The 12,304-nt window shown below is 43.1% G+C and overlaps 1 protein-coding gene across 1 annotated transcript in view; it reads right to left on the bottom strand.

Annotated features, from left to right (window-relative positions):
- The window catches only part of LOC118402472 (receptor-type tyrosine-protein phosphatase F), a 359,072-nt gene that overhangs the window by 31,419 nt on the left and 315,349 nt on the right, over positions 1 to 12,304 (bottom strand). Inside the window, exon 32 of the mRNA XM_052476034.1 lies at positions 2,387 to 2,506. Within this exon, the coding sequence (XP_052331994.1) occupies positions 2,387 to 2,506 (120 nt within the window). The remainder of the gene's footprint in view (positions 1 to 2,386; positions 2,507 to 12,304) is intronic.

Here is a 12,304-nt window from a genome sequence, read left to right on the forward strand (position 1 = left end):
ACCATATTTCGGTAGCCTGGGTTTCACTGTGTGTTTGTGGGTGATTGTTCCTGTCTCTGTGTTTTGCACCAGATAGGACTGTTTTAGGTTTTCGCACGTTTGTTGTTTTGTTAGTTCATTCGTGGACAGTTTCTTTATTAAAGAACAATGAATAACAACCACGCTGCATTTTGGTCCGCCTCTACTTCACCTAAAGAAAACCGTTACACCAATCCACAAAAGTGGAGCCAAATTTGACCCCAATAACTATCGTGGGATATGCGTCAACAGCAACCTTGGGAAAATCCTCTGCATTATCATGAACAGCAGACTCGTACATTTCCTCAATGAAAACAATGTACTGAGCAAATGTCAAATTGGCTTTTTACCAAATTACTGTACAACAGACCATGTATTCACCCTGCACACCCTAATTGACAACCAAACAAACCAAAACAAAGTCTTCTCATGCTTTGTTGATTTAAAAAAAATATATATTTGGCATGAGGGTCTGCTATACAAATTGATGGAAAGTGGTGTTGGGGGTAAAACATACGACATTATAAAATCCATGTACACAGACAACAAGTGTGCGGTTAAAATTGGCAAAAAACACACACATTTCTTCCCACGGGGCTGTGGGGTGAGACAGGGATGCAGCTTAAGCCCCACCCTCTTCCACATATATATCAATGAATTGGCACGGGCACTAGAAAAGTCTGCAGCACCCGGCCTCACCCTACTCGAATCTGAAGTCAAATGTCTACTGTTTGCTGATGATCTGGTGCTTCTGTCACCAACCAATAGGGCCTACAGCAGCACCTAGATATTCTGCACATATTCTGTCAGACATTGGCCCTAACAGTAAATCTAAGTAAGACAAAAATAATGGTGTTCCAAAAAAGGTCCAGTCGCCAGGACCACAATTACAAATTCCATCTAGACACTGTTGCCCTAGAGCACACAAAAAACGATACATACCTTGGCCTAAACATCAGCGCCACAGGTAACTTCCACAAAGCTGTGAACGATCTGAGAGACAAGGCAAGAAGGGAATTCTATGCCATCAAAAGGAACATAAAATTCAACATACCAATTAGGATCTGGCTAAAAATACTTGAATCAGTCATAGAGCCCATTGCCCTTTATGGCTGTGAGGTCTGGGGTCCGCTCACCAACCAAGACTTCACAAAATGGGACAAACACCAAATTGAGACTCTGTATGCAGAATTCTGCTAAAATATCCTCCATGTACAACGTAAAATAAATAATGCATGCAGAGCAGAATTAGGCTGATACCCGCTATTTATCAAAAGAGCCATTAAATTCTACAACCACCTAAAAGGATGTGATTCCTAAACCTTCCATAACAAAGCCATCACCTACAGAGAGATGAACCTGGAGATGAGTCCCCTAAGCAAGCTGGTCCTGGGGCTCTGTTCACAAACACAAACACACCCCACAGAGCCCCAGGACAACAGCACAATTAGACCCAACCAAATCATGAGAAAACTAAAATATAATTACTTGACACATTGGAAAGAATTAACAAAAAAAACAGAGCAAACTAGAATACTATTTGGCCCTACACAGAGAGTACACAGCGGCAGAATACCTGACCACTGTGACTGACCCAAACTTAAGGAAAGCTTTGTCTATTTACAGACTCAGTGAGCATAGCCTTGCCATTGAGAAAGGCCACCGTAGGCAGACATGGCTCTCAAGAGAAGACAGGCTATGTGCACACAGCCCACAAAATGAGGTGGAAACTGAGCTGCACTTCCTAACCTCCTGTCCAACGTATGACCATATTAGAGACACATATTTCCCTCAGATTACACAGATCCACAAAGAATACGAAAACAAACCCAATTTTGATGAACTCCCATATCTATTGGGTGAAATTCCACAGTGTTCCATCACAGCAGCAAGATTTGTGACAGCAGCAAGATTTGCCACAAGAAAAGGGAAACCAGTGAAGAACAAACACCATTGTAAATACAACCAATATTTAAGCTTATTTATTTTCCCTTGTGTACCCTTAACCATTTGTACATCGTTGCAACACTGTATATATACGTAATATGACATTTGTAATGTCTTTATTGTTTTGACACTTCTGTATGTGTAATGTAATGTTTACTGTTAATTTTGATTGTTTATTTCACTTTTGTATATTAGCTACCTCACTTGCTTTGGCAATGTTAACACATGTTTCCCATGCCAATAAAGCCCCTTGAATTGAATTGAAAGAGAGAGACAGATCGAGTGAGAGGCAGACTGAGAGAGAGAGAGAGAGAGAGAGACACAGAGATCGAGTGAGAGAGATCGACAGACAGAGAGACAGAGAGAGAGAGAGACAGAGAGAGAGAGAGAGAGAGACAGAGACAGAATGAGAGTCCCTTACCTTGTAGAGAGCGAAGGTGCGTACGCTGTAGGTAGCCAGCTCCACAGTATCCAACATGCTGACCTGTATCATACCATAGGTCTCTGTCCCTCTGACAGGCCAGTACTGGTCACACTTCACCTGGTAGAGGAGGAAGAACACAATCAGTCGGGTCCAGAGTTTGACCTCATGCTTCTCTAAATATCATACACTGGGGTTCCGGAGTCTTTCCTAGTCAGGTCATGTTGACCAGGGAAAACTCCTGGCCCAATGCACAACAATGTGGTACGCTGGTGAGACAGGGTATAAAGACATACGCAGTAACAGATAATATTGCCCAATATCTCTCCAAAGCCTCATGGAGCCCCAGCAGCTCCACTGTCCCTCAATGGAACAGGCGGAACATTCTGTCCAGACAGACTGTTTTATTATCAACAAGCTAATAGCTGGTTGGATCATCAGCATCCGTCGTTTACGTTCGCTTCGGAGACCATTTTGTGGAAAATGTCTGCTACCCACTACCCAGAATTCTGTTCTGGGTTATAACATAAATGTAACGTGTTCCAAAATGGCACCCTATTCCCTATATATAGTGCACTACAACGACATAGGGTACAAGGTGCTGTCTGGGACGCATCTGACGTCATGTGTCTAATTCATCCAGTGATGGCAGCCTAGAGGGAGACAGCAGGAGTGACCACCTGGTCACATCAGTCTGTGGGACAAACCTTCCCCTCTACCAAGCCTGACGTTAAAGAGGTAAGGGCTAAATGCTAGGGGCCACAACTATATAACATGACAGATACACACAGACCAGAACCTGACACAACATCTATCCACACCTGTGTTATTTTCCTTTTCAATACCGGAGTAACAGATACGCAGAGTTTGACGTTGGCTCTATTAGGCAGAGTTTGACGTTGGCTCCATTAGGCAGAGTTTGACGTTGGCTCTATTAGGCAGAGTTTGACGTTGGCTCTATTAGGCAGAGTTTGACGTTGGCTCTATTAGGCAGAGTTTGACGTTGGCTCTATTAGGCAGAGTTTGACGTTGGCTCTATTAGGCAGAGTTTGACGTTGGCTCCATTAGGCAGAGTTTGACGTTGGCTCTATTAGGCAGAGTTTGACGTTGGCTCTATTACGCAGAGTTTGAAGTTGGCTCCATTAGGCAGAGTTTGACGTTGGCTCTATTAGGCAGAGTTTGACGTTGGCTCTATTAGGCAGAGTTTGACGTTGGCTCTATTAGGCAGAGTTTGACGTTGGCTCCATTAGGCAGAGTTTGACGTTGGCTCCATTACGCAGAGTTTGACGTTGGCTCTATTAGGCAGAGTTTGACGTTGGCTCTATTAGGCAGAGTTTGACGTTGGCTCCATTACGCAGAGTTTGACGTTGGCTCCATTACGCAGAGTTTGACGTTGGCTCCATTAGGCAGAGTTTGACGTTGGCTCTATTAGGCAGAGTTTGACGTTGGCTCTATTAGGCAGAGTTTGACGTTGGCTCTATTAGGCAGAGTTTGACGTTGGCTCCATTAGGCAGAGTTTGACGTTGGCTCTATTAGGCAGAGTTTGACGTTGGCTCTATTAGGCAGAGTTTGACGTTGGCTCCATTAGGCAGAGTTTGACGTTGGCTCCATTAGGCAGAGTTTGACGTTGGCTCTATTACGCAGAGTTTGACGTTGGCTCCATTAGGCAGAGTTTGACGTTGGCTCCATTAGGCAGAGTTTGACGTTGGCTCTATTAGGCAGAGTTTGACGTTGGCTCCATTAGGCAGAGTTTGACGTTGGCTCTATTAGGCAGAGTTTGACGTTGGCTCCATTAGGCAGAGTTTGACGTTGGCTCCATTAGGCAGAGTTTGACGTTGGCTCTATTAGGCAGAGTTTGATGTTGGCTCCATTAGGCAGAGTTTGACGTTGGCTCCATTAGGCAGAGTTTGACGTTGGCTCTATTAGGCAGAGTTTGACGTTGGCTCCATTAGGCAGAGTTTTGACATTGGCCCCATTACGACAGGCAAGTTGGCGTAAAACACCTTGTTGCTAGCTCGTAGCTCGTAGCTCCTCGCTCCAAGCCAACACTGGAGTCTTTTGCAGATTCAACTTAAAAATATATATGTATTTTTTAAAATAAATTTTAACCTTTAATTAGCTAGGTAAGTCAGTTAACTTCTTGCGGCGAGCCATCCCGGATCCGGGATCGTGAATACAGCCTCAAGCTCATTACCATAATGCAACGTTAACTATTCATGAAAATCGCAAATGAAATGAAATCAATATGCTAGCTCTCAAGCTTAGCCTTTTGTTAACAACACTGTCATCTCAGATTTTAAAAAATATGCTTCTCAGCCATAGAAAAACTAGCATTAGCATTTAGCGTTAGCATTTAGCATTAGCATTTAGCGTTAGCATTAGCAGGCAACATTTTCACAAAAACCGGAAAAACATTCAAATAAATAATTTACCTTTGAAGAACTTCGGATGTTTTCAATGAGGAGACTCTGTTAGATAGCAAATGTTCAGTTTTCCCGAAAGATTATTTGTGCAGGAGAAAGCGGTCCGTTTTCTGCGTCATGTTTGGCTACCAAAAAACCCCGAAAATTCAGTTATAAAAACGCCAAACTTTTTCCAAAATAACTCCATAATATCGACTGAAACATGGCAAATGTTGTTTAGAATCAATCCTCAAGGTGTTTTTCTACATATCTCTTCAATGATGTATCGTTCCTGGAAGTGTGCTTCTCCCTCTGAATCGCATGGTAAAATGATTGCAGCTGGGAATTACGCACCAACTTAGACAAAGGACACCGGGCGGACCCCTGGCAAATGTAGTCTCTTATGGCCAATCTTCCAATGATATGCCTACAAATACGTCACAATGCTGCAGACATCTTGGACGAATGGCAGAGAGCATAAGCTCGTTCACGGCACATTCACAGCCATATAAGGAGACGATAGTAAAACAGAGCCTCAAAAATTCTGCTCATTTCCTGTTTGAGGTTTCATCTTGGTTTCGCCTGTAGCATCAGTTCTGGGGCACTCACAGATAATATCTTTGCAGTTTTGAAAACGTCAGAGTGTTTTCTTTCCAAAGCTGCCAATTATATCCATAGTCGAGCATCTTTTCAAAATATTGCGCTTAAAACGGGCACGTTTTTTTTTATCCAATAATGACATAGCGCCCCCATAGGTTGAAGAGGTTGAGAACAAATTCTTATTTACAATGACGGCCTACACCGGCCAAACCCGGGTCGATGCTGGGCCAATTGTGCGCCGCCCTATGGGACTCCCAATCACAGCCGGTTGTGATACACTCTATAATTCAGCAATGAGGAACGAAGAGGTGTGGGATGTGGCTAAGCAGTAGAATCAGAAAAAACAGATAAAAATACACCTTATGGAACAGCGGGGACTGTGAAGAGACACACACACTCTACACACACATTGTATTGTAGATATGTGATAGTAGAGTAGTCTGAGAGAACACACCGAATGTGTTGTGAAAAGTGTCATGTTATATTTTGAATTGTATATAACTGATGTTGGACCCCAGGAAGAGTAGCTGTTGCCTTGAGGAACTAGTGGGGATCCATAAACCCCAGGAAGTTATATTTTGGCAGGAACTAATGGGGATATATAAGCTGTTGCCTTGATGTGATCCTTAATAAACCCCAGGAAGAGTAGCTGCTGCCTTGGCAGGAACTAATGGGGATCCTTAATAAACCCCAGGAAGAGTAGCTGTTGCCTTGTCAGGAACTAATGGGGATCCATAATAAACCCCCAGGAAGAGTAGCTGCTGCCTTGGCAGGAACTAATGGGGATCCATAATAAACCCCACGAAGAGTAGCTGCTGCCTTGGCAGGAACTAATGGGGATCCATAATAAACCCCAGGAAGAGTAGCTTCTGCCTTGGCAGGAACTAATGGGGATCCATAATAAACCCCAGGAAGAGTAGCTGTTGCCTTGGCAGGAACTAATGGGGATCCATAATAAATACAAATACCAATAAACCAATAAGACCTGTTCTTACGCAATGCAGAGTACCTGGACACAGCCCTAAGCCGTGGTATATTGGCCATATACCACAAACCACCGAGGTGCCTTATTGCTATTATAAACTCTTAACCAATGTAATTAGAGCAGTAAAAACAAGTGTTTTGTTATAATTGTAAATAATGTTATAGTTGACATAGCACATTCACAATTTATACTGTATATCCTATTGTGTGGGGCGGCAAGTAGCTCAGTGAGTAGGAGCACTGTGCCAATAACCGAATCCCCGAGCTGACAAGGTAAAAAATGTGCCGTTCTGCCCCTGAACAAGGCAGTTAACTCACTGTTCCCCTGGGCGTCGATGACGTGGATTTTAATTATGGCAGCTCCCCTGCACCTCTCTGATTCAGAGGGTGTTGGGTTTAAATTCGGAAGACACATTTCAGTTGAATGCATTCAGTTGTACAACTGACTAGGTATTCCCCCTTTCCCCTATTGTGTCCTTATCAGTTAACTACGATACACTACTTCCTCATCACCTGTTCATTTGTACTCATATTGATATAGATAAATGTACTGCAGTGTTGAGGCAGTAAGGCACGTAAGCATTTCACTGCACCATTTATACCACCATTTATACCACCATTTATACCACCATTTATACCACCATTTATACCACCATTTATGCCACCATTTATGCCACCATTTATACCACCATTTATGCCACCATTTATACCACCATTTATACCACCATTTATACCACCATTTATGCCACCATTTATACCTGCTGTCGACTGTGTACGTGGCGAACACCATTTGATTTGAAGCTCGATCAAGCTTGAAAGGAACAAACAATGAAGCAATAAGACATGAGAACGCTGAGGCTGTTGTGTGATAACGTCTGGCTAAGGACTGTTTTAAAAACCCGACGCGAAGCAGAGGAAACAGCCGTGGGTGGAGCTTTAAAAATCAGTTACCAAAAAACATACATATATACACATATATATATATATATACACACAGACACACATATATATATACAGTTGAAGTCGGAAGTTTACATACACTTATGTTGGAGTCATTGAAATTCGTTTTTCATCCACTCCACAGATTTCTTGTTAACAAACTATAGTTTTGGCAAGTCAGTTAGGACATTACTTTGTGCATGACACAAGTCATTTTCCCAACAATTGTTTACAGACAGATTATTTCACTTATAATTCACTGTATCACAATTCCAGTGGGTCAGAAGTTTACATACAAGTTGACTGTGCCTTTAAACAGCTTGGAAAATTCCAGAAAATGATGCCATGGCTTTAGAATCTTTTGATAGGCTAATTGACATCATTTGAGTCAATTGGAAGTGTACCTGTGGATGTATTTCAAGGCCTACCATCAAACTCACTGCCTCTTTGCTTGACATCCAATGGAAAAATCACACGTTCATCGGTACAAACACTAAACACCATGGGAACGTATAAACACCATGGGAACATATAAACACCATGGGAACATATAAACACCATGGGAACGTATAAACACCATGGGAACGTATAAACACCATGGGAACGTATAAACACCATGGGAACATATAAACACCATGGGAACATATAAACACCATGGGAACATATAAACACCATGGGAACATATAAACACCATGGGAACATATAAACACCATGGGAACATATAAACACCATGGGAACATATAAACACCATGGGAACGTATAAACACCATGGGAACGTATAAACACCATGGGAACATATAAACACCATGGGAACGTATAAACACCATGGGAATATATAAACACCATGGGAACATATAAACACCATGGGAACATATAAACACCATGGGAACGTATAAACACCATGGGAACATATAAACACCATGGGAACATATAAACACCATGGGAACATATAAACACCATGGGAACATATAAACACCATGGGAACATATAAACACCATGGGAACATATAAACACCATGGGAACATATAAACACCATGGGAACATATAAACACCATGGGAACGTATAAACACCATGGGAACATATAAACACCATGGGAACGTATAAACACCATGGGAACATATAAACACCATTGGAACATATAAACACCATGGGAACATATAAACACCATGAGAACGTATAAACACCATTGGACCATATAAACACCATGGGAACATATAAACACCATGGGACCGTCATACCGCTCAGGTCATACCGCTCATACCGCGCAGCCGTCATACCACTCAGGAAGGAGACGCATTCTGTCTCCTAGAGATGAACGTATTTTGGTGTGAAAAGTGCAAATCAATCCCAGAACAACAGCAAAGGACCTTGTGAAGATGCTGGTGGAAACAGGGACAAAAGTATCTATATCCACAGTAAAACGAGTCCTATATCGATATAACCTGAAAGGTCGCTCAGCAAGGAAGAAGCCACTGCTCCAAAACCGCCATAAAAAAGCCAGACTAAGGTTTGCAACTGAACAAAGTCAAGGTATTGGAGTGGCCATCACAAAGACCTGACCTCAATCACATAGAACATTTGTGGGCAGAACTGAAAAAGTGTGCGCGAGCAAGGAGGCCAACAAACCTGACTCAGTTACTCCAGCTCTGTCAGGAGGAATGGGACAACATTCACCCAACTTATTGTGGGAAGCTTGTGGAAGGCTACCCAAAACGTTTGACCCAGGTTAAACAATTTAAAGGCAAAGTTACCAAATAATTATTGAGTGTATGTAAACTTCTGACCCACTGGGAATGTGATGAAATTAATAATTCTCTCTACAATTATACTGACATTTCACATTCTTAAAATAAAGTAATGATCCTAACTGACCTAAGACAGGGAATTTTTACTAGGACTAAATTGAATTGTGAAAAACTGAGTTTAAATGTATTTGGCTAAGGTGTATGCAAACTTCTGACTTCAACTGTATTTACACATATATATATATATATATATATATATATATATATAAATAATGACATTATTTCTGAGATTCTACTGGCATGGTTGTTATCCAAACGGCCTGGTAATCCATTCTACTGGCATGGTTGTTATCCAAACGGACTGGTAATCCATTCTACTGGCATGGTTGTTATCCAAACGGACTGGTAATCCATTCTACTGGCATAGTTGCTATCCAAACGGACTGGTAATCCATTCTACTGGCATGGTTGTTATCCAAACGGCCTGGTAATCCATTCTACTGGCATGGTTGCTATCCAAACGGACTGGTAATCCATTCTACTGGCATGGTTGCTATCCAAACGGACTGGTAATCCATTCTACTGGCATGGTTGCTATCCAAACGGACTGGTAATCCATTCTACTGGCATAGTTGCTATCCAAACGGACTGGTAATCCATTCTACTGGCATGGTTGCTATCCAAACGGACTGGTAATCCAGTCTACTGGCATGGTTGTTATCCAAACGGCCTGGTAATCCATTCTACTGGCATGGTTGTTATCCAAACGGCCTGGTAATCCATTCTACTGGCATGGGTGCTATCCAAACGGACTGGTCGTCCGTTACAAGCTAAAACCTTTTTCAGGGGAGATTACGTTTATGAATTGCCTAGCTGCGTCGTGGGACGGTGGATACACATTGATAATTAAAATGGAACGGTCAACAGATGACCCAGGGATTGTCGTGAATAACTCCCCGGCTATCAATTCAGGAACCAAACAACACATTTTAATAAATACTAGATAAACCCCAAGTCTGCTTTATACACCATGAAATAACAGCTTCAGAGGACCAGAAACAACCTCGTCACGTACACGAACAGTCTGAAACAGTACATATTATCTGTGCCATTCAGATCCAATCTTCTTCAGAGCATAGCGAGAACACAGACAGGCAGCGGCCGCGCCCCAAATGGTAACCTGCTTTAGATAGTGCACTACAATAGGGCTCCGTTTGGGACGGGCAAAGGCAGAGAGCATGTTGTTGTGTCCAAACAGAACCTGCTTTAGGTAGTGCACTACAATAGGGCTCCATTTGGGACGGGCAAAGAGCATGTTGTTGTGTCCAAACAGAACCTGCTTTAGGTAGTGCACTATAATAGGGCTCCGTTTGGGACGGGCAAAGAGCATGTTGTTGTGTCCAAACAGAACCTGCTTTAGGTAGTGCACTATAATAGGGCTCCGTTTGGGACGGGCAAAGGCAGAGAGCATGTTGTTGTGTCCAAACAGAACCTGCTTTAGGTAGTGCACTACAATAGGGCTCCATTTGGGACGGGCAAAGGCAGAGAGCATGTTGTTGTGTCCAAACAGAACCTGCTTTAGATAGTGCACTACAATAGGGCTCCATTTGGGACGGGCAAAGGCAGAGAGCATGTTGTTGTGTCCAAACAGAACCTGCTTTAGGTAGTGCACTACAATAGGGCTCCATTTGGGACGGGCAAAGGCAGAGAGCATGTTGTTGTGTCCAAACAGAACCTGCTTTAGGTAGTGCACTACAATAGGGCTCCATTTGGGACGGGCAAAGGCAGAGAGCATGTTGTTGTGTCCAAACAGAACCTGCTTTAGGTAGTGCACTACAATAGGGCTCCATTTGGGACGGGCAAAGGCAGAGAGCATGTTGTTGTGTCCAAACAGAACCTGCTTTAGGTAGTGCACTACAATAGGGCTCCATTTGGGACGGGCAAAGGCAGAGAGCATGTTGTTGTGTCCAAACAGAACCTGCTTTAGGTAGTGCACTACAATAGGGCTCCATTTGGGACGGGCAAAGGCAGAGAGCATGTTGTTGTGTCCAAACAGAACCTGCTTTAGGTAGTGCACTACAATAGGGCTCCATTTGGGACGGGCAAAGGCAGAGAGCATGTTGTTGTGTCCAAACAGAACCTGCTTTAGGTAGTGCACTACAATAGGGCTCCATTTGGGATGGGCAAAGGCAGAGAGCATGTTGTTGTGTCCAAACAGAACCTGCTTTAGGTAGTGCACTACAATAGGGCTCCATTTGGGACGGGCAAAGGCAGAGAGCATGTTGTTGTGTCCAAACAGAACCTGCTTTAGGTAGTGCACTACAATAGGGCTCCATTTGGGATGGGCAAAGGCAGAGAGCATGTTGTTGTGTCCAAACAGAACCTGCTTTAGGTAGTGCACTACAATAGGGCTCCATTTGGGACGGGCAAAGGCAGAGAGCATGTTGTTGTGTCCAAACAGAACCTGCTTTAGGTAGTGCACTACAATAGGGCTCCATTTGGGACGGGCAAAGGCAGAGAGCATGTTGTTGTGTCCAAACAGAACCTGCTTTAGGTAGTGCACTACAATAGGGCTCCATTTGGGACGGGCAAAGGCAGAGAGCATGTTGTTGTGTCCAAACAGAACCTGCTTTAGGTAGTGCACTACAATAGGGCTCCATTTGGGACGGGCAAAGGCAGAGAGCATGTTGTTGTGTCCAAACAAAAGGTCAAAGTCAATGGAAAGCCTGTTGAAAATGCCGACTTGTTAAAAGGCTACCAGGATACACTCGGTCATCGATTTGGGATACACGAAGAGGAAGAGGAAGGAGGAAGAGAGAGAGGAAGGAGGTAACAACAGTACTGCTATCTTAACCAGACAGAAACTGTGTAGACAACAGGAGAGCTGACATTTGGATGCAGTACCAGATAGAAGAGGCCAATCTTTTCTACGAAAATACTCTCTCCTGTAAAACAGACATTTCCCTGTCTCTCAGTTCAGACAGAGATCATTGTGTCTCTCAGTTCAGACAGAGATAATTATGTCTCTCAGTTCAGACAGAGATCATTGTGTCTCTCAGTTCAGACAGAGATCATTGTGTCTCTCAGTTCAGACAGAGATCATTGTGTTTCTCAGTTCAGACAGAGATCATTGTCTCTCAGTTCAGACAGAGATCATTGTGTCTCTCAGTTCAGACAGAGATCATTGTGTCTCTCAGTTCAGACAGAGATTTCAGACAGAGATCTGTCTCTCAGTTCAGACAGAGAT

The sequence above is a fragment of the Oncorhynchus keta genome, chromosome 23, assembly GCF_023373465.1.
Source record: "Oncorhynchus keta strain PuntledgeMale-10-30-2019 chromosome 23, Oket_V2, whole genome shotgun sequence".
In the NCBI taxonomy this organism is placed as follows: Eukaryota; Metazoa; Chordata; class Actinopteri; order Salmoniformes; family Salmonidae; genus Oncorhynchus; species Oncorhynchus keta.